Below are 23,834 nucleotides of genomic sequence, written 5' to 3'. Positions count from 1 at the left end.
CGGAAACAATCTTCCTGCATCTAGCCTGTCCAATCCCTTTAGAATTTTATACATTTCAATAAGATCCCCCCTCAATCTTCTAAATTCCAGTGAGTATAAGCCTAGTTGATCCAGTCTTTCTTCATATGAAAGTCCTGCCATCCCAGGAATCAATCTGGTGAACCTTCTTTGTACTCCCTCTATGGCAAGAATGTCTTTCCTCAGATTAGGGGACCAAAACTGCACACAATACTCTAGGTGCGGTCTCACCAAGGCCTTGTACAACTGCAGTAGAACCTCCTTGCTCCTGTACTCAAATCCTTTTGCTATGAATGCCAACATACCATTTGTCTTTTTCACCTCCTGCTGTACCTGCATGCCCACCTTCAATGACCGGTGTACAATGACACCCAGGTCTCGTTGCACCTCCCCTTTTCCTAATCGGCCACCGTTCAGATATTAATCTGTTTTCCTGTTCTTACAACCAAAGTGGTTAACCTTACATTTATCCACATTAAAGTGCATCTGCCATGAATTTGCCCACTCACCTAACCTATTCAAGTCACCCTGCATCCTCTTAGCATCCTCCTCACAGCTAACACCGCCGCCCAGCTTCATGTCATCCGCAAACTTGGAGATGCTGCATTTAATTCCCTCGTCTATTAAATCATTAATATATATTGTGAACAACTGGGGTCCCAGCACTGAGCCTTGCGGTACCCCACTAGTCACTGCCTGCCATTCTGAAAAGGTCCCGTTTACTCACACTCTTTGCTTCCTGTCTGCCAACCAATTCTCTATCCACATCAATACCATACCCCCAATACCATGTGCTTTAAGTTTGCACACTAATCTCCTGTGTGAGGCCTTGTCAAAAGCCTTTTGAAAATCTAAATATACCACATCCACTGGCTCTCCCCTATCCACCCTACTAGTTACATCTTCAAAAAATTCTATAAGATTCGTCAGACATGATTTTCCTTTCACAAATCCATGCTGACTTTGTCCGATGATTTCACCTCTTTCCAAATGTGCTGTTATCAGATCTTTGATGACCGACTAGCATTTTCCCCACCACCGATGTTAGACTAACCGGTCTATAATTCCCCGGTTTCTCTCTCCCTCCGTTTTTAAAAAGTGGGGTTAACTTAGCCACCCTCCAATCCTCAGGAACTAATCCAGAATCTAAGGACTTTTGAAAAATTATCACTAATGCATCCACTATTTCTTGGGCTACTTCCTTAAGCACTCTGGGATGCAGACCACCTGGCCCTGGGGATTTATCTGCCTTTAATCCCTTCAATTTACCTAACACCACTTCCCTACTAACATGTATTTCCCTCAGTTCCTCCATCTCACTAGACCCTCGGTCCCTTACTACTTCCAGAAGATTATTTATGTCCTCCTTAGTGAAGACAGAACCAAAGTAGTTATTCAAATTGGTCTGCCATGTCTTTGTTCCCTATGATCAATTCACCTGTTTCTGACTGTAAAGGACCTACATTTGTCTTGACCAATCTTTTTCTTTTCACGTATCTATAAAAGCTTTTACAGTCAGTTTTTATGTTCCCTGCCAGCTTTCTCTCAATCTTTCTTCCCTTTCCTAATTAAGCCCTTTGTCCTCCTCTGCTGGTCTCTGAATTTCTCCCAGTCCTCAGGTGTGCCGCTTTTTTTGCTAATTTGTATGTTTCTTCTTTGGACTTGATACTATCCTTAATTTCCCTTGTCAGCCACGGGTGCACTACCTTCCCTGGTTTATTCTTTTGCCAAACTGGGATGAACAATTGTTGTAGTTCATCCATGCGATCTTTAAATGCTTGCCATTGCATATCCACTGTAAACCCTTTAAGTATCATTTACCAGTTTATCTTAGCTAATTCACATCTCATACCTTCAAAGTTACCCTTCTTTAAATTCAGAACCTTTGCTTCTGAATTAACTATGTCACTCTCCATCTTAATGAAGAATTCCACCATATTATGTCACTCTTACCCAAGGGGCCTCGCACGACAAGATTGCTAACTAACCCTTCCTCATTGCTCAATACCCAATCTAGAATGGCCTGCTCTCTAGTTGGTTCCTCGACATGTTGGTTCAGAAAACCATCCCGCATACATTCCAAGAAATCCTCTTCCTCAACACCCTTACCAATTTGGTTCACCCAATCTATATGTAGATTGAAGTCACCCATTATAACTACTGTTCCTTTATTGCACGCATTTCTAATTTGCTGTTTAATGCCATCCCCAACCTCACTACTACTGTTAGGTGGCCCGTACACAACTCCCACCAGCGTTTTCTGCCCCTTAGTGTTATGCAGCTCTACCCATATCGATTCCACATCCTCCAGGCTAATGTCCTTCCTTTCTATTGCGTTAATCTCCTCTCTAACCAGCAATGCTACCCCACCTCCTTTTCTTTCCTGTCTATCCCTCCTGAATATTGAATATCCCTGGATGTTGAGCTCCCATCCTTGGTCACCCTGGAGCCATGTCTCTGTGATCCCAACTATATCATATTCATTAATAACTATCTGCACATTCAATTCATCCACCTTGTTACGAATGCTCCTCGCATTGACACACAAAGCCTTCAGGCTTGTTTTTACAACACTCTTAGCCCTTATATAATTATGTTGAAAAGTGGCTCTTTTTGCTTTTTGCCCTGGATTTGCCTGCCTGCCACTTTTACTTTTCACCTTACTACTTTTTGCTTCTACCCTCATTTTACACCCCTCTGTCTCTCTGCACTTGTTCCCATCCCCCTGCCACATTAGTTTAAATCCTCCTGAACAGCAGTAGCAAACGCTCCCCCTAGGACATTGGTTCCAGTCCAGCCCAGGTGCAGACTGTCCTGTTTATACCGGTCCCACCTCCCCCAGAACTGTTTCCAATGCCCCAGAAATTTGAATCCCTCCCCCTTGCACCATTTTTAAAGCCACGTATTCATCTGAAATATCCTCCTATTTCTAATCTGACTAGCACATGGCACTGGTAATAATCCAGAGATTATTAACTTTGTGGTCCTACTTCTTAGTTTATCTCCTAACTCCCTAAATTCACCTTGTAGGACCTCATCCCGTTTTTTACCTATATCATTGGTACCTACGTGCACCACAACCACTGGCTGTTCACCTTCCCATTCCAGAATGTCCTGCAGCCGCTCAGAGACATCCTTGACCCTTGCACCAGGAAGGCAACATACCATCCTGGAGTCTCGTTTGTGGCCGCAGAAACGCCTATCTATTCCCCTTACAATCGAATCCCCTATCACTATAGCTCTCCCACTCCTTTTCCTTCCCTCCTGTGCCGCAGAGCCACCATGGTGCAATGAACTCGGCTGCTGCTGCCTTCCCCTGATGAGACATCTCCCCCAACAGTATCCAAAACAGTATATCTGTTTAGGAGGGAGATGACCTCAGGGGACTCCTGCACTACCTGCCTACTGCTACGCTGTCTAGTGGCCACCCCTTCCCTTTCTGCCTGTGTAGCCTTTACCTGCGGTGTGGCCAACTCACTGAACATGCTATTCACGACTTTCTCAGCATCGCGGATGCTCCAGTATGAATCCAATCGCAGCTCCAGACGCTGAATGCGGTCTGCCAGAAGCTGCAGTTGGACACACTTCTTGCACACATAGTCGTCAGGGACACTGGAAGTATCCCTGATTTCCCACATGCTGCAAGATGAACAAACCACGGGGCCGATCTCAGCTGCCATGACCTACCCAATACTTGCCTCAACTTTTGAAACTTTCTCCTTTGAAAGGAACTTACCCGGCCTTACCTCACTTGGAGTGAAGCTTGTCCTCAGCCTCTTCTCGTCGAAGCCTCTCGAGTCAAAGCCTCAAATCTCCACTCCCTCACTGGCCCACTCACTCACTGGCCGCTCCGCTTGAGCCACCCCTCTGTTTATTTGTTTGAGCTTTTCAAACTGCTTGGTCACCTGACCTCGATTGCCCAATCAGCTGCTTTCTGCTGAGTCTGAGCTATTCAAATCTTGATTGTCTAATCAACAGCTTTCTGCTGAGCTATTCAAATCTTGATTGACTTGATTGCACAGTCCAACTGCCAAAACTGCCAGAATCTCTCGATTCAAAGCCTCAAATCTCCACTCCTTCACTGGCCCACTCACTCACTGGCCACTTTCCACAGGCTTCAAACTCATTTTGTGGAATGACTGAAAGAGGCAAGCCAGCCCCTTTTAATTAATTTGCTGTTCAATTTTGCTGTAAGTCACATTGCCTGTCTATTGTTAGTTTCATGTCGTAAATCTCAAGACTACGCAATCTTTTGTCACGCTCATCATTATCAATTTTTTCATCAACAGCATGGAGATTAGTGCTCTTTTTGAAACTGTAACTTGACATTTTAACGTTTTCATTTACCTGTACAGTCCATTTGATTTGGTCTGCCCAACATGCCATTTGTATGTGTCCTACTTTTTTGCATTTCTGGCCTATTTCACCTTTAAATCTACATTGGTCTGGTGTATATGAGCCCCTTTCACAATGGTAACACAATCTGTTTGGCCAGGCAAGCTTTCATCTGGAGTCTAGATACTGCAATTTTATTCATGCTCACTTTCATTCCTAACTGCAACTCTATTGCGTTTCTCTCTACAGTTTCCATTTTACAGCAATTTCTTTTAAATCTAAGTTGTGCTTCAGTTAGGGGTCGTTTTTCTCTCTTGTAAGATTCTGAAACCTAAATGATCTCTCAATACATTATTAAATCCATTATCAAACTGACAATGCTCAGAGAACCTCTTCAATTCATCTCTTATACTGAAAAGGACTCCCCTTCCCTTTGATTCCCCTTATGAAACCTAAAGCATTCTGCAATCAACAATGGTTTCAGCTCTAAAGGTTGCTGCATTATTTTCACGATATCAGCAAAGCTCATTTTGGCTGGTTTGGTTTCTGCAGTCAACTTTCAAAGCAAGATATATGCCTTAACTACAATGCACTCGGCAAAATTGGTACTTGTTTGTCATTGGCTATTCCAATTGCTTTAAAATACTGCTCAATCTGTTCAGTATATAAAATTCAGTTCCTCTTGTATAATCAAACAGGTCAGTTTTTCTGATGTTTCCAGCTATTTCTACTCTTTTTTAAAGATTATTATCACCCAGTACCTACTGTTTATGAACCTGTGAATTCCTTTTTACAGCCTTGTTTAACTCAATCATGTCTTCCTTCTGAAAAACATGTACTGCACTTTTTCTTATTTAGCCGTTTCTTGCTGCACGTTAACAAATACCTTGTCACCACTATTATATTTTGTAACTCTCAAAGCATTAAACTAATTACAAATAACAACAGAGGTGGGAATATGGGTCTAATTTAGTTAATTTCTACTTTAAGCTAGGTGCACACACATCACCTGGTGGCATAACGACGTATGCCATTTACATACTTTTACATATAACCTACAATGCATTAAGTAAACAGCAAAGAATGCTTAATCAAGCAATATATCTGCAATATTTCTCAAATATTACTGACATATTAAATATGTAACACTGCTTTTTGAAATTCTTACCTCACTTACCTCACCCACTAGTCCCCAAAAACTCCTGAACAATCCAGTCTCTAACACTTAATTTTTTAAGTCATTTGAAATATCATCATATATCATTAATATAAGAGACAAAATTCATAAGTGTCTTTAACAAGATGTTTTGTTGAAAACTCTAAAGGCCAAGAACTTCAATAAATAAATAAATTCAGTAACTTATCTAATAAACAGAAAGCTCACTCACTCAAGTCTGGAGTTCTTAAGTAAAAGAGCATTTCATTATAATTCTCCTTCTTAATACCTGAAATCCATTGATTCACATGGGTTCCACCAACACTAAGCCTTTCAACGTATGCATTCCTCAGATAAGGACTTTCACTGAGGAATGGGTCCTATATTCACTGACTGTCACTGGGTGGATGTTCCAGTGATGGTTACACAAGCACACCTCCACCAACGTGTCTTCAAAACAAAATCTTCTCCGGGGTGAACTGGCCTAAGCAAGACAAACACACGATTCAGGAAGAGCATGCAGGAAGATTCCATGTCTGAAACTATAGATGCTTGTATCATGCTGGGTAGAAGTCGAAAATGCCTTATGGACCACAGACTAAAGCTGGGACTCATCCACATTCAGTCCTTCTTTACATTCCAACTCCCAGGAAATTCATGCAGTGCCTGATTAATGATCACATGATGCTTAAATTTTAGCAACACACACAAAATGCTGGTGGAACGCAGCAGGCCAGGCAGCATCTATAGGAAGAAACACTGTCGACGTTTCAGGCCAAGACCCTTTGTCAGGACCAAGGGTCTCGGCCCAAAACGTCAACAGTGTTTCTTCCTACAGATGCTGCCTGGCTTGCTGTGTTCCACCAGCATTTTGTGCATGTTGCTTCAATTTCCAGCATCTGCAGATTTCCTCGTGTCTGACACTTAAATGTTATTCTATTTATCCCCTAAATCTGAATGTACAGGGTTCATATTAGAATGTTATGAACTGTCTGCTTCACAGTTGTGGCTAGTAAACATCCCCAATCCAATAGATCTAGTTTATTCAATGTTACATTATTGTCCTCCAGCAGCAGACAAGTAGACCCCTGTCCCATCTGATATACACATCAGATATATACTGCACATCCCAAGATGTGTGACACTCCTACCTTCCATCTCAGACCTAGAGCATCTTTTTTACTGACCTCAGACCCAGAACGCAACACCCAACCCACCATCAGAGACACCGAGCTTTTTAGTCAGACACAGAGTCACTCCCTCCTCTCCTCCATGAGTTGGGCAGTTTCTGTGGAATGAAAACCTAAATTAGTGTTTCTCACTTTCCCAGATTTCATGAAGAATCCAGACTGGAAATATTAGCTCTGTTTCTCTTTCTCTGCTTGACCTGGTGAGAGTTTCCAGCATTTTCTGTTTGTATTTCAGTTTTCTGCCATTTGTAATTTTTATATTTTCATTTACTGTAGCTTTCCTAATTATTCTAATTCAGAGTTAAGTGCACAACAGGCCTTTCCGTCCCAACAAGCTGCACTGCCCAGCAACCCCTGCCTAATCACAGGGCAATTTACAATACAATGACCAATTAACCTACCATCTGGTGTGTCTTTGGCTGTGGGAGGGAACTGGAGCACTCAGGAGAAACCCAAGTGATTGAGGGAGAACTTACAAACTCCTTACAGATGGTGCTGGAATTGAACTCTGAACTCCAAAGCTTCAACCTGTAATACCATTGCACAAACCACTATACTGCCATGGCACCCTGTCTGGCTTTAGGTGATACAATTTCCTTCTTCCATTCTTCCTTTGGTGGTGAGAAGAGGTGAGAAGTTCTCTTTCCGGGAGCTAAGGGATGAAATTCTCTTTCCTGGAAGTTCAGGGATGTTACAAAGCAGTCCTTTCCTCTGCTCTTAGGAGGGTTCATCCATCTAAACTTGAAGCCAAAGTTGAGTTTATTGTCATATGCACAAAGACATGCATGCACAGGTGCCATTAAAGCCATGCCTGCAGCAGAGCATCAGATAACCTATACAGTCGGCCCTCCACATCCACGGATTCAACCAACCGCGGATTGGGATCAGAAAAAAACCCGATAGTTCTCTCTCCTTTGTTCACCATTGTTCACCTCGCGAACTGTATAACAATACAGTATAACAACTATTTACATAGTATTTACATTGTAATAGGTATTATAAGTAATCTAGAGATGATTTAAAGTATATGGGAGGATGTGCGTACGTGAAATGCAAATACTACACAATTTTATATACAGGACTTGAGCATCTGCGGAATTTGGTATCCGCGGGGAGTTCCGGAACCAACCCCCTCCCCCCCGGATACGGAGGGCTGACCGTATATAATATGATCAGATATTTCACTCTCCCTCACCAATCGTTCACCAGTACTGGGCTCAGAGCTTATGAGTTGGTTAACATAGACCTTGTGAGCTGGAAGCCAATGAGGCATTTCTGGACCCCAATAAGGAATTCAGTAAGCTGATTGATGAAATTTTTCTTATGGAAGCAGCTATGCTATGGATGTATTTGACTTCAGCAAGCTTCCCCTACATCCTCCCAGCTCCCACATGATCTGCTTGTTCTGCCTAGATTAGCCGTGCACTCTTACAGCTTGGAAATATTCCTGCTGACGAAAGCAAGTCTGGTTGTTGACTACACTGGTTGTCCATTAGTCAGCTAATCACTACTAGGCAGCCACCACACGGACCAATGGGAGACTAAGAACTTGAGGAAAATGGTTATTCATTTATTTCTGAAGTACCAACAGCCAAGGCTTCCTTCCTGACACTGCACAATTATCTCTGGGGCTTCCCAGGTCCTGTCCTGAGCTCCTCCTGTTTCTCACTTTCTCTTCATTTGAGAATGCAGCCATGAGTTCCCACTAGCATTCTGGAGCTCCTGTGAAGCACCACCCTCGTCTCTCCCTTCCTCTATATTCCCTCAGATGTCTGGCACCGACACTAGACGTGCAGAAATTTCATCCATTGCATTTTTGTGTAAAAAGATCCATTGGCTTTGGGATCTGTTTCCCAGCCACGGACTGAGACCCTCTCCCTTGGAAGCAGTCTGAAAGTGAACCTGACTGTTCACAACCATTTTGTCAAACTTTAGTTTGCATTAAACATTGAACCCCATGATTCTCATTTATCTGGTTCATTCTCACTTCCACATTGCCAGTCTTGCCCTTGCTCCTCTCCTTCTTGATCCATACTAACTCTAGATTAACCATCACATCACTCCACCACATTCCCCATGCAACTCTCCACGAATATAACTTCCCGAGAATTCCATCGCTGGTCTTGTCCTCGGATGCACCATCAATAACTCTCTGAGACGTGAGGCGAGATATTGGCTTTCATTGACTGGAAGAAAGAACAAGCAGTTGACCACCATACTACATCCTGGCGACTGAGTGCAGGGCTCAGGCCTCAATCGCCTTTATATATCGTCTGTGGGAGGAGCCACAGGAGCAGTCAGCAGGGGGGGGGGGGGGGGGGCATGTCCAGACAGGTATATGTAGTTCACCACATCCTCATCTGTGCAGGATTAAGCTCCATTGTTTTTTAATATCCTCACTTTCACCCTGAACATTATTCTAATTTTAAAACCAACTAACAATCTGGGCAGTTGTTCCAATTTCCAAGTCAAAGCCGAGCTCACTTTCCTACGTACAAGCAGACATATGCACAGATGAAATGAAAAACTTGTCACAGCATCAAATATGCAGCATTCTCAAGAAAAAACATAAATTATACACAATTTTTACAAGAGAAAACAGAATTACAGCATTTTAATACAAAGTGATAGTACTGCTATAGTGTAGTGATTCCTCCAGCATCTTGTATGTGCTGCTTTGGATTTCAAGCATCTGCAGTATTGCTTGTGTTTGTGTACTGATTAGGGTTGTGAAAGTTGATTCAAGAACCAAATGGCTGATGGGAAGCTGTTAATTAACCTTGGATATCAGGCTTCTGTAATTCCTGCTATGTGAAGACATCCTGAGGTGTTTTACTTAAATTTGTTACATAATGTTATAAGCTTGAATGAACATTAAAGTTGAAAGATTTACAATCAAATGATTATGCACAGGGGCAGAACTGCTCTGTACAATGTTGCTAAATGGAGCTGGAAACCTGAAGATAGAACATATTTCTTAATCTGCAAAGTGTGACTAAGAAAATGATAAAGATGAAAAAAAGACCATGAAATACACTTACAGAATTAGAACTTTGAAAGTTGCATAAAAAGGAAGTCAGTAACAGAGCTGAAGGATCCCTAAGTAGTGAAGGATTGGAGAATTATAATGAGAGCAAAGAAATAGTAGACAAATACGTCATATCTGTCTTAAGCTGTGTAACACATATTGAATTGAGCAGAAGTACAAGGAAAACAAGGATCTAATGAGAATGAGTAACATAAAAATTAATATTAGTAAAGAGGAAGTACTGAAACAAATAATGGCATTTAAAGATAACAAATTGTTAGTGTGAACACCTGGGAATTTGTCCTCTGTTAATTCTACCAAATGTATATTGCACTTCAATGCAGCCAAAGTCAACTGCACAACGTTCTTATACTGGAGGTTTAGCAAAAGCAACCAAGGATGAATTTTTTGCTGAAAACACAATAAATCGGAACTTCTCAGCCTCTTCAACCTGTTCCTCCTGCCTGATTGTTGTCTCCCTCTTACACCAATCATCTCACACTCGATCATGGTCGTGCACTGTATCTGTCTGCCTGCACTGCTGCACTTTCTCTGTAACATATATTTGCATTCTGTTTTTGCTTTTCCCTTGTACCACCATGATACATTGATGTGATGAAATGCTCTGTGTGGATTTTCACTGTACATTGTTACACACTCCTGTATCTGCTACCTCCTGTACCTAGTAACGTAGCCACCGAGTGCACGTTTGTAGTCTTCTGTTGATGTAGAACACTTCCAGGTTCAGAGAAACTCTTCTGCACACCACTGTTGCGATGCGTGGCTATTAGAGTTACTGTCATCTTGTACCAGTCTGGGCATTCTCTTCAGACCACCCTCATTAACAAGGCCCACAGAACAGCTACTTGATAGATTTGTTTTTTGCACTGAAAACTCTTGCTGTGCATGAAAATCCCAAGAGATCAGCAGTTTTGGAGATGCTCAATACACCAACAATTATTCCACAGTCAAAGTCACTTAGGTCATACGTCTTCCCCATTCTGATGTTTGGTCTAAACATTGCATTGAGTTGCTGCCATATGATTGGCTGATTAGATATTTGCACTGACAAGCGAGTGTGCCTAATAATGTGGCCACTGGGTGTCTATGATAAAAATAAACCAATTTATGTTTCCCAATATTATTGAATCATGCAAAACCAGGGGAGGCTACTGAGACTAAGAGTTTGGGTTTGCACTGTTAAGGAGAAATCCAGTCAATTCCGGTCTCATGTTGCCCAGTGCTTTTATTTTCCTCCCTTCATTCTTGTTCAAAACTATTGATTGAATCTGCTTCTGCCACCTTCTAGCACAGAATTTCAGATTACAATGAGTTACTCTTTGGGAAAGATACTGCCAGCTCTTTCAATCTATGTTCCTGGTCCTGGAGCATTCTGCCAATGGGGAAAAAATACTACGTTTACAGTCTTTAAGATTTTGATTTGTAAATCTCTGTTGAATCACTTTCAAACCAACTCTGCTCTAAAAAGGGCAAGTTCAATATCTCTGCTCTTGGATACAAAACCCGCATCCATAGGGACATTCACAAAATCTTTTCTGCACCCTGTATAGGCCTACAGCACAGTGACGAGTATTGACCAGGCCAGGGTTTTATGCAGGTTTAACATAAATGACATGCTTTGGTACTTTTTATGTTTTCTTAACTACTTATCCTGCCATCCTTAAACATTTGTACACATACTTTCAGGATCTCTGTTATTAGACCCTTCCACCCCCAGAATGGTACAGTGTAGATTCTATTGCCTCTCTCATTCTTCCTACCAAAATGAATCACCTTACACTTCCCTGAATTAAATTTCACTTTCCATTCAGAATCAAAATCAAGTTTACTATCACTGACATACACTTAGTGACCACTTTATCAGGTACACCTTTACACCTGCTCTTTAATGCATATATCTAATCAACCAATCAGGTGGCAGCAACTCAATATATATAAGCATGCAGACACGGTCAAGAGGTTCAGTTGCTGTTCAGGCCAAACATCAGAATAGGAAGAAATGTCATTTAAGTGACTTTGACCCGAGAATGACTGTTGGTGCCAGATGGGGTAGTTTGAGTATCTCAGCACCTGCTGATCTCCTGGGATTTTCACACAAAACAATCTTCAGAGTTTACAGAGAATGGTGAGAAAACAACAGAACTCCCAGTGAACAACAGTTCTGAGGGTTAAAATGCCTTGCTAATCAGAGAGGTTGGAGGAGAATGGCCAGACTGGTTCAAGCTAACAGGAAGTTGACAGCAACTCAAATAACCACATATTACAAAAGTGGTTTGCAAAAGAGCATCTCTGAATGCACAACATGTTGAACCTTGAAGTGGATGGGCTACACAGCAGAAGATCACGAAGATACACTGAATGTTGTGAAATGTGTTTTTATATGACAGCAGAACATTGCAAGAGATAAAAATTACTTTAAAATTACTCTAAGAAAAACAAATAGAGCAAAAGAGAAATAGGAAGGTAGTTCAAAGGTTCATGGACTACTCAGAAATCTGATGGCAGAGGGGAAGCTATTCCTAAAACAGAGCTCCAATCTTTCCATCTCCCCCTGACATCTCATTGTTATACCCCTCACTGTTTAGCAAATATCATCTTGACGATTTGTTTCATCAAAACATATTGCAATTGCTGCCTGTACATGCACAATCAAAGTACTAATATACTTCAAGATAAGAGGTGCTCCTTGAGCCGTCCATTGGGAAACACTTCTGTAAACCTTCCTTCAGCTTAAACCATGTGTTCATGGTTGAGAGCATTCAAGGGGGATGTTTGAAATGGGCCTTGTGTATTGGAGGGAGCAATGGGAACCCCAGGGCACTTGGTGTTAAAGGGAGCCAAAACAAAACAGGGCCCCAGTGTGCTAGAGGCTGCAAAGAAACATAGTCCCAGTATGTTAGAGGAAGCGAAGAACATGGGTGTGGTGTGTTGGAGAGAACAATTGGCATTGGGGCCCAATTGTGTTAAAGAAAGCACAGAAACTGGTGTCACAGTGCATTAGAAGGATACCAGTAACCAGAGTCACAGAGAGTTAGAGGGAGCCCAGAACCAGGTTTACAGTATGTTAGAGGGAGCACAGAAACCGGGGTCCCTGTGTTAGAGAGAGCACAGAAATCGGGGTCTCTGTATTAGACAGAGAGCACAGAAACCAGGGTCTCTGTGTTAGAGGGAGCACAGAAACCGGGGTCTCTGTGTTAGAGGGAGCACAGAAACCCTGGTCTCTGTGTTAGAGGAAACACAGAAACCGGGGTCTCTGTGTTAGAGGGAACACAGAAACCAGGGTCTCTGTGTTAGAGGGAGCACAGAAACCGGGGTTGTGGTGAACTAGATATACCTGTCTGACTGCTCCTGTGGCTCCTCCCACAGACCCTGCTGACTGCCCCTGTGGCTCCTCCCACAGACCCCTGTATAAAGGCGACTGTGGCCTGCTGCTCTCCCTCATTTTCCCAGGATGTAGTGTTGTTCTTCAGTCAATAAAAGCCGATATCTCACTTCCTAAGTCTCAGCGTGAGTTATTGATGGTGCATCAGGGGTCTCTGTGTTAGAGGGAGCATAGATACCGGGGTCTCTGTGTTAGAGGGAGCACGGAAACCGGGGTCTCTGTGTTAGAGAGAGAGCACAGAAACCGGGGTCTCTGTGTTAGAGAGAGAGCACAGAAACCGGGGTCTCTGTGTTAGAGAGAGAGCACAGAAATCGGGATCTCTGTGTTAGAGGGAACACAGAAACCAGGGTCTCTGTGTCAGAGGGAGCACAGAAACCGGGGTCTCTGTGTTAGAGGGAACACAGAAACCGGGGTCTCTGTGTTAGAGAGAGAGCACTGAAACCGGGGTCTCTGTGTTAGAGGGAGCACAGAAACCGGGGTCTCTGTGTTAGAGAGAGCACAGAAACCGGGGTCTCTGTGTTAGAGGGAACACAGAAACCGGGGTCTCTGTGTTAGAGGGAGCACAGAAACCGGGGTCTCTGTGTTAGAGAGAGAGCACAGAAACCGGGGTCTCTGTGTTAGAGGGAGCACAGAAACCGGGGTCTCTGTGTTAGAGGGAGCACAGAAACCCTGGTCTCTGTGTTAGAGGGAACACAGAAACCGGGGTCTCTGTGTTAGAGGGAGCACAGAAACCGGGGTCTCTGTGTTAGAGGGAGCACAGAAACCCTGGTCTCTGTGTTAGAGGGAACACAGAAACCGGGGTCTCTGTGTTAGAGAGAGCACAGAAACCGGGGTCTCTGTGTTAGAGGGAGCACGGAAACCGGGGTCTCTGTGTTAGAGGGAGCACGGAAACCGGGGTCTCTGTGTTAGAGGGAGCACGGAAACCGGGGTCTCTGTGTTAGAGGGAGCACGGAAACCGGGGTCTCTGTGTTAGAGGGAGCACGGAAACCGGGGTCTCTGTGTTAGAGGGAGCACGGAAACCGGGGTCTCTGTGTTAGAGGGAGCACGGAAACCGGGGTCTCTGTGTTAGAGAGAGAGCACAGAAACCGGGGTCTCTGTGTTAGAGAGGGAACACAGAAACCGGGGTCTCTGTGTTAGAGGGAGCACGGAAACCGGGGTCTCTGTGTTAGAGGGAGCACAGAAACCGGGGTCTCTGTGTTAGAGAGAGCATAGATACCGGGGTCTCTGTGTTAGAGGGAGCACAGAAACCGGGGTCTCTGTGTTAGAGGGAACACGGAAACCAGGGTCTCTGTGTTAGAGGGAGCACGGAAACCAGGGTCTCTGTGTTAGAGGGAGCACAGAAACCGGGGTCTCTGTGTTAGAGAGGGAACACAGAAACCGGGGTCTCTGTGTTAGAGGGAGCACGGAAACCGGGATCTCTGTGTTAGAGAGGGAACACAGAAACCGGGGTCTCTGTGTTAGAGGGAGCACGGAAACCGGGATCTCTGTGTTAGAGGGAGCACGGAAACCGGGGTCTCTGTGTTAGAGGGAGCACAGAAACCGGGGTCTCTGTGTTAGAGAGAGCACGGAAACCGGGGTCTCTGTGTTAGAGAGAGCATAGATACCGGGGTCTCTGTGTTAGAGGGAGCACAGAAACCGGGGTCTCTGTGTTAGAGGGAGCACAGAAACCGGGGTCTCTGTGTTAGAGAGGGAACACAAAAACCGAGGTCTCTGTGTTAGTGGTAACACAGAAACCGGGGTCTCTGTGTTAGAGAGAGCACGGAAACCGGGGTCTCTGTGTTAGAGAGAGCACGGAAACCGGGGTCTCTGTGTTAGAGGGAGCACAGAAACCGGGGTCTCTGTGTTAGAGGGAGCACAGAAACCGGGGTCTCTGTGTTAGAGGGAGCACGGAAACCAGGGTCTCTGTGTTAGAGGGAGCACGGAAACTGGGGTCTCTGTGTTAGAGGGAGCACAGAAACCGGGGTCTCTGTGTTAGAGGGAGCACGGAAACCAGGGTCTCTGTGTTAGAGGGAGCACGGAAACCGGGGTCTCTGTGTTAGAGGGAGCACGGAAACCTTTGTCTCTGTGTTAGAGAGAGCATAGATACCGGGGTCTCTGTGTTAGAGGGAGCACAGAAACCGGGGTCTCTGTGTTAGAGAGAGCACAGAAACCGGGGTCTCTGTGTTAGAGAGAGCACAGAAACCGGGGTCTCTGTGTTAGTGGGAGCACAGAAACCAGGGTCTCTGTTTTAGAGAGGGAGCACAGAAACCGGGGTCTCTGTGTTAGAGGGAGCACAGAAACCGGGGTCTCTGTGTTAGAGAGAGCACAGAAACCGGGGTCTCTGTGTTAGAGAGAGCACAGAAACCGGGGTCTCTGTGTTAGTGGGAGCACAGAAACCAGGGTCTCTGCATTAGAGAGGGAGCACAGAAACCGGGGTCTCTGTGTTAGTGGGAGCACAGAAACCGGTGTCTCTGTGTTAGAGGGAGCACAGAAACCGGGGTCTCTGTGTTAGTGGGAGCACAGAAACCGGGGTCTCGGAGCACAGAAACCAGGGTCTCTGTGTTAGAGAGGGAGCACAGAAACCGGGGTCTCTGCATTAGAGAGGGAGCACAGAAACCGGGGTCTCTGTGTTAGAGGGAGCACAGAAACCGGTGTCTCTGTGTTAGAGGGAGCACAGAAACCGGGGTCTCTGTGTTAGAGGGAGCACAGAAACCGGGGTCTCGGAGCACAGAAACCAGGGTCTCTGTGTTAGAGAGGGAGCACAGAAACCGGGGTCTCTGCATTAGAGAGGGAGCACAGAAACCGGGGTCTCTGTGTTAGAGGGAGCACAGAAACCGGGGTCTCTGTGTTAGAGTGGGAGCACAGAAACCGGGGTCTCTGTGTTAGTGGGTGCACGGAAACCGGGGTCTCTGCATTAGAGAGGGAGCACAGAAACCGGGGTCTCTGCATTAGAGTGGGAGCACAGAAACCGGGGTCTCTGTGTTAGAGGGAGCACAGAAACCGGGGTCTCGGTGTTAGCGACAGCATGGAACTCGGGCCCTGGTGTATTAGAAGGAGCTCAGGAACCAGGCCACATGTATTGGAGAGGTTGCAGGAAGCTGGTTCCGTGTACTGGAGAGAGAGTGGAAATCAACACCCAGTGCGCCAGACGCAAACCATTGAGTTATCTGATCAATCGGATTGCTGATTTCAAATGTTTGCTCAACCCCTGTCACTCTGAACCTCACAAGAGGATGATTCACAAGATTAGCTACCATGTTAAAGGGGACAATCGATCATGTTTATCTAAGGTCAGGCTGCAGGAGAGAAAAGAGAAGGAAAGGAGAAGGTAGGAATTTTTATTAATACATTCTCAGGGTGCCAGTATTTGTAGCAAAAGTTTCTGATGCACCATCAATAACTCACGCCGAGACTTAGGAAGTGAGATATCGGCTTTTATTGACTGAAGAACAACACTACATCCTGGGGAAAATGAGGGAGAGCAGCAGGCCACAGTCGCCTTTATACAGGGGTCTGTGGGAGGAGCCACAGGGGTAGTCAGCAGGGTCTTGGGAGGAGCCACAGGAGCAGTCAGACAGGTATATCTAGTTCACCACATTCACCCCCCCTTTGTTTAAAAAAATTCCCAAGCATATTTACAGGTTAAGTCGATCAGGTGGTCGAATCGTTCGCTGCGATCTACGTAGCTCCGGCTGCAATTGCACAGGAGCCGGAGGTGATGACGGCACAGGTGCCGGAGGTGGTGTGTGCTCCGAAGGCAGAGAGTGGGTTAATTCTGTCCCAACAGGAGGTGTCAGTGATCCCTCGCGTGTGAGCGAGGGCCCTGGAACAGACGCATACGGAGTCTGTGTGGGGCACGGTGCGTGCGGAGTCACCTCGGGTACAGGGTGCATAGTTACCGTGGAGTGCTCGGGGTAGTGGTCTGCTGCTCCGGCGGGCGCCAGGTCGCGGACAGAGACCGTGTCCTCCCGCCCATCAGGCAAGACCACGTAGGCATACTGGGGATTAGCATGCAGGAGGTGAACCTTCTCGACCAGTGGTGAGTACTTATTACTCCTCGCATGTTTACGCAGCAGCACTGGCCCCGGGGATGTCAGCCAAACTGGCAGGGTGGTCCCAGTGACAGACTTCCTGGGAAAAGAGAATAAGCGTTCGTGAGGGGTGGCATTAGTGGACGTACACAACAGGGAGCGGATAGAGTGGAGTGCCTCAGGGAGGACCTCCTGCCATCGGGAGACCGGCAACCCTTGTGACTTAAGGGCTAAAAGTATGGCCTTCCACACTGTGGCATTCTCCCTCTCCACCTGGCCATTCCCCGGGGATTATAACTCGTGGTGCAACTAGTAGCTATGCCCCTAGCAAGCAGGAACCGGCGCAACTCGTCACTCATAAAGGAGGACCCTCTATCACTGTGGACATAGCAGGGATATCCGAACAGTGTGAAGAGCTGGCGCAGGACTTTGATGACCGACGTGGTAGTAGTGTCGGGGCAGGGAACGGCAAAGGGGAATCGCGAGTACTCGTCAATAATACTGAGAAAGTAGACATTGCGGTCGGTGGAGGGAAGGGGGCCCTTAAAGTCAATACTCAGTCGCTCAAAAGGGCGGGTGGCCTTGACAAGCTGCGCAGTGTCAGGACGGTAGAAGTGCGGTTTGCACTCAGCGCAGATCTGGCAGTCCCTGGTCATCGTCCTGATGTCCTCCAGGGAGTACGGCAGGTTCCGGGCTTTAATGAAGTGATAAAACCGGGTGACCCCCGGGTGGCAAAGTTGGGCATGAAGGGCATACAGCTGGTCGAGCTGGGCACTAGCACACGGTCCCCGGGATAGGGCATCAGACGGTTCATTAAGTATAGGTGGAGAGTTCCATTCTCCATCGCAAAATTTTATCAGTTTTGATTTTGCCCCGCTGTTGGCTGCTGAACATGAACGCAACCGAGCGCTGGTCGGTCAGCAAGGTGAACCTTCTGCCGGCGAGATAGTGCCTCCAGTGCCGAATAGCTTCCACTATGGCTTGGGCTTCTTTCTCCACCGTGGAGTGCCGAAGTTCAGAGCCTTGAAGGGTACGAGAAAAAAACGCCACTGGCCTGCCTTCCTGATTGAGGGTAGCAGCCAGCGCGACGTCAGAGGCGTCACTCTCTACTTGGAAGGGAATGGTCTCGTCAACCGCATGCATCGTTGCTTTGGCAATGTCCCCTTTAATGCAGCTGAAGGCCGCGCGGGCCTCGGCAGAGAGGGGAAAGGTGGTAGACTTGACCAGGGGGCGGGCCTTGTCTGCGTAATGGGGAACCCATTGGGCGTAATAGGAAAAAAAACCCAGGCACCGCCGGAGGGCCTTGAGAGTAGTGGGAAGAGGGAGTTCTAACAGGGGGCGCATACGGTCGGGGTCAGGGCCAATGACCCCGTTCTCCACGACATACCCAAGGATAGCGAGCCGTGTGGTTCTGAACACACACTTGTCCTTGTTATAAGTGAGGTTCAAAGCATCGGCCACCTGGAAAAAACGTTGGAGGTTGGCGTCATGGTCCGACCAGTCGCGACCACAGATGGTGATGTTATCTAGATAGGGAAATGTGGCCGTCAGTTTGTACTGGTCCACCATCCGGTCCATCTCCCTCTGGAAGACCGAGACCCCATTTGTGACACCAAACGGGACGCGCAGAAAGTGATAGAGCCTGCCACCCGCCTCGAAGGCGGTGTAGGGGCGGTCCTCTGGGCGGATGGGGAGCTGGTGATAAGCGGATTTCAGATCAATTGTCGAGTACACCTTGTACTGAGCTATCTGGTTGACCATATCCGCGATGCGGGGTAGGGGGTACGCGTCAAGCTGCGTGAATCTATTGATGGTCTGGCTGTAGTCCACAACCATCCTACTTTTCTGCCCAGTCCGAACAACGACCACCTGGGACCGCCATGGGCTTGTGCTTGGCTCAATGATCCCCTCCCTGAGCAGCCGCTGCACCTCTGAATGAATAAAGGCCCTGTCCCCCGCACTGTACCTCCGACTTTTAGTTGCCACAGGTTTACAGTCGGGGGTCAGGTTGGTGAACAGCGATGGGGGAGGGATCTTGAGGGTGGAGAGGTTGCAAATAGTGTCAGCAGCACAGCTATCGACATGGTGCTGGGCGGGATGTGGGGTTCGGGGTGTATGTGTGTGTGGTAACGGAGTATATGGCGAAGTCCCACCAAACTGAGGATTCCTGACAGTGAGTGGTGGGTGGGGCCCGTCATATGCCATAGTCACACTTTCGAGATGGCTCTGGAAGTCCAGCCCCAATAGCACAGGTGCGCACAGCCGAGGCATGACCAGGAACGCAAAGTTCCGATACTCTGTGCCCTGCACCACCAATGTCGCTACACAACCCACCCGGATGTCTGTGGAATGCGACCCTGAAGCCAAGGTGATCTTCTGACGGACCGGCCGTGTAACGAGTCCGCAGCGTTTCACTGTGGCCGGGTCAATAAAACTCTCAGTGCTGCCCGTGTCAAACAGGCAGCTAGTCCTGTGCCCCTCCACCAGGATGTCCATCATCGACCTTGCGAGCTGGTGCGGAGCGCTTTGATCGAGGGTCACGGAAGCCAGCGTTGAACGGGGCATGTCGGGGGCGGGGCCTGGTGACGCCGGCAAAGTTGGCCGCTCAAATCCGGGCATGCAAGATGGCGAGGCGGGGGCGGGGCCTGGTGACGCCGGCAAAGGTGGTTGTCCACATCCGGTCATGCAAAATGGCGGCCCCCAGGTCTCAGACGCAGCGCTGCTCGACCCCGGGCGCGGTTTAGATTTACAGACCTTGGCGAAATGGCCCTTCTTCCCGCAGCTGGAACACGTCGCTTCGCGCGCCGGGCAGCTTTCCCTGGCATGTTTCCGAAGCCCACAAAAGTAACAGAGTTTCATACCTGGCGAATTCGTGGGGTTTGAGATACCGCGACTGGCAGCGGCGTTGGCGAATTCGCTCGGAACCGGGGAATCGCTCGGCTGGACTTCTTCGGCGTACAACTGCACAGCCTCTATCGAATCGGCCGTCTCTATCGCGGAGCGTAAGGTAAGATCAGCTTTTTCCAGCAGCCGCTGGCGGATACACACTGACCGAACCCCAGTCACAAAAGCGTCTCGGACCAAGAGTTCCTTATGCTGTTCCGCTGTGAGCGCTTTGCAGTCACAGGCCCGCGCGAGTATCTGTAGCTCGCGGAGGAATTCAGCAGTCGACTCCGTAGGCCGCTGTTTTCGTGTTGCCAAGCGGTGCCGTGCATAAACTGGATTTACTGGCCGCAGGTACTGTCTTCGGAGGGCGGCAAGCGCCTCCTCGTAGGTGGATATGTCCCTGATGAACGAATAAACTTTTGGGGCGACCCTCGAGAAGAAAAGTTTGTGCCGAACAGCCGAGTCGGTGGCACGAACCTCCTCTAAGTACGATTGGAAGCACACCAGCCAGTGTTCAAAGGCAAGAGCTGCTCCAGGGTCTCGGGGGTCCAAGTCTAGGCGTTCTGGGCGTAAAGCGGTTTCCATGTTGTAACTTTCAGTCAATAAAATTGATGCACCATCAATAACTCACGCCGAGACTTAGGAAGTGAGATATCGGCTTTTATTGACTGAAGAACAACACTACATCCTGGGGAAAATGAGGGAGAGCAGCAGGCCACAGTCGCCTTTATACAGGGGTCTGTGGGAGGAGCCACAGGGGTAGTCAGCAGGGTCTTGGGAGGAGCCACAGGAGCAGTCAGACAGGTATATCTAGTTCACCACAGTTTCATTTGAAGCCCAGCCCTAATGACATTAGAGAAGGTGACGGTGAAGCACATTCTTAAACAACTGTAACATGTCTGATGGCACCTGAGTCCCAGCGGTAGTAAGGTGAGTAACGTGAAGGGGATGTTTTCATAAGTCTACTGCACTTATCTGCCTGTGTGACTGGTCCAAGGATTTGGGAGGTGTTGCCAAAGATGCCTTGGTGTGCAAGCACAGTGCCTTTTGAGAGTACTTAGGGTACTTGGTGGGATGCAGTTCAAACTCAATAGTTTTGTCCGGGGTGCTGTTGAGGTTCATGGGTGTTTTTGGAACTGACTCATCTAGCTTGCTGGAGATTAATTCATCACAGTTCCAAAGAATCTTGCAGAAAAAGGCTTGGATTTAATAGGTAAATCACTTAGCCCAGGGTACCCAACCTCTGACATTTTCCTGTTAGTATTTATGTGGCTGATGCAGTTCAGCACCCTGTCAATATGCAGATGGTTAGGACTCTATGTTAGTAAATCAGCTTAATGTCAAGTGGATAATTCAGACATTCTTTCTGGAGATGATCACTGCCTTAAACTTGTGTCCATGCTACGAATGTGTTCTAGTTCTTGCTGGTATGCAGACATAGAGTGCTTTATACCCTGAAGAGTTCTCAGTGAAATTGAAGATTATGTATTCATCAAGGAACATTTCACATAAATTCTTATGATGGAAGGATGATCACTGATGGAGCAGATGAAGATAACTGGGCCTAGAACATTGCCTTGAGGAACTTGTGCAATGATGAGAGAGCTAAGAAAATTGAACTCCAGCAGCTGCAACTGTCTTCCATTGTATACAACACGACTGTAGCCACAGGAAAGCTTTCCATTTGATCCGTTGATTGGTTTAACGAGGACTCTCGTAGTAAGCTTCTGCCATGATACCATACCTCTGGAATTAAGTCTTTTTTCTTGTTTCTAGATCTAGGTTGTGATCAACCAGGTTCTGCGAAGCCCATTATGACCCTCTGTACAGAGGTTATCAGTTGCTGATAACATGATCAACAGCACCTTCTACCACTTTGTCAATTGGGAGTGGTCTGTAGAGACACATCAGTCCTGTTACTTTGCTAATCAGGTAAGCCTAGCCAGTTTTTCTATATACAGTCGGCCCTCCTTATCCGTGAGGGATTGGTTCCGGGACCCCTCGTGGATACCAAAATTCACGGATGCTCAAGTCCCTTATTCAACCTGCCTCAATATGCTGGACCTTAGGACCCAGCGGAACCCCAGACCTTATTTAACCTGTCTCAGTGCAGTTAACATTAAGACCCGGCGTCAGAGCTCTGAATCCGCAAGTGTTTCTGTTCACGAAGATAATCACAATCATGATTGAAAATAAAGTGGAAATAATAAAGCGGTCGGAAAGAGGTGAAACACCATTGGTCATTGAAAAAGCGTTAGGCTACAGTCGGTCAACGATCAGAACAATTTTAAAGGATAAAGTGAGAAAGGCTGTGCTCCGATGAAAGCTACAATTATTACTAAGCAACGCAGTGGTTTAATCATTAGGTTTTTGATCCTCCACATCAACCTGGCACGATGGAGAGCGCACTCGGGAGCGGTCTGTCACTGGATCGAACCCGGCACTGAAACATACGTTCTTAAGTGTTTTATATGCATAGAAAGGTAAAATATATACTATTTACTAAGACAAACATTTAACTAACTGACGCTAAATAATACCAGATGTATCTGTTCCAACTTACTTAGTAAGAGAACTTCCAATTTTTTTCGATCCCGATCCACGATAATCCACACACATCCTCCCGTATACTTTAAATCATCTCCAGATTACTTATAATACCTAATACAATGTAAATGCTATGTAAAATAGTTGTTATACTGCATTGTTTAGGGAATAATGACAAGAAAAAAGTCTATACATGCTCGAACCTTGCCCTACTGTCTTGTTTATTATTTATTGTAATGCCTGCACTGTTTTTGTGCACTTTATGCAGTCCAGTGTAGGTCTGTAGTCTAGTGTAGCTTTCTCTGTGTTGTTTTTTTTTACGTAGTTCAGTCTAGTTTTTGAACTGTGTCATGTAACACCATGGTCCTGAAAAACATTGTCTCATTTTTACTATGCACTGTACCAGCAGTTATGGTCGAAATGACAATAAAAGTTGACTTGACTTGAACAACAAGTGCTGGAAGAGCACTTCTGGGTTTTCGTGATGCGCAGTTGGTTGAATTCGCGCATGTGGAATTCACGGATAAGGAGGGCCGACCGTATTCAGTTAGATGTCTGTTGAAGCCTGTACTGCAAATGCAGGGTAAGTGCTAGAGATCAGATTTCTATACCACATGACAGTATGGAAACAGACTCCTCAGCCCAACTGGTCCATGTCAACCAAGTTACCAATCCACGCTTGTTCCATTTGCCAGCGATTGGCCCAATACAACCTTATAAACCTTTCCAATCCATGTACCTAACCAAATATCCTTTAAAAGTTGTTACTGTACCTGCCTCAACCACTTCCCTCGGTGCTCATTCCACACACATACCACCCTAAGTTGTAAAATAGTTGATCCTTATGTTCCAAATAAATCCTTTTCCCTCTCTCCTTAAATCTATCCCCTCTAGTTCTTGATTCTGCAAGGACAAGAAAAAGAGCAAGTGTGTTCATGCTGTCTACGCCCCTTGTGATTTTATACACCTCGATGAGATCACCTCTCAGACTTCTACACTCCAAGGAAAAAAGTTCCACCCTGTCCAATCTCTCCCACTAGTCCTGGCAATATCCGTATAGTTCTTTTCTGTATTCCGTCCAGCTTAGTAACATCTTTCCTCAAGCAGGGTGACCAAACCTGATCAAAATAATCCAGCGCTACCTCACCAGCATCTTATAAAATTGCACCATGACTTTCAAACCGTCATACTCAAAGCCAGTGACAATATTGCTTAATCTAGAGCTATCAACTTTTTGTTAATTTAATATGGTGTGAAACAA

The 23,834-nt window shown here is 46.4% G+C and overlaps 2 protein-coding genes across 4 annotated transcripts in view; both read right to left on the bottom strand.

The window, feature by feature from the left end:
• LOC140714254 (pro-neuregulin-3, membrane-bound isoform-like) overlaps positions 1-23,834 on the bottom strand; it is a 661,105-nt gene that overhangs the window by 623,009 nt on the left and 14,262 nt on the right. The gene's annotated exons all lie outside the window — the stretch shown is intronic.
• Positions 16,614-21,148, bottom strand: LOC140714507 (uncharacterized). Its single transcript, XM_073025801.1, has 3 exons — positions 21,084-21,148; positions 20,002-20,130; positions 16,614-17,240 (listed from the first exon to the last, which is right to left on the bottom strand). Exons 1-3 carry the CDS (start codon positions 21,146-21,148, stop codon positions 16,745-16,747), a joined length of 690 nt encoding a protein of 229 aa, XP_072881902.1. The 3' UTR covers positions 16,614-16,744.

The sequence above is a fragment of the Hemitrygon akajei genome, chromosome 21 (genome assembly GCF_048418815.1).
Source record: "Hemitrygon akajei chromosome 21, sHemAka1.3, whole genome shotgun sequence".
Lineage (NCBI taxonomy): Eukaryota > Metazoa > Chordata > Chondrichthyes > Myliobatiformes > Dasyatidae > Hemitrygon > Hemitrygon akajei.
This window is presented reverse-complemented; position numbering and strand designations above follow the sequence as displayed.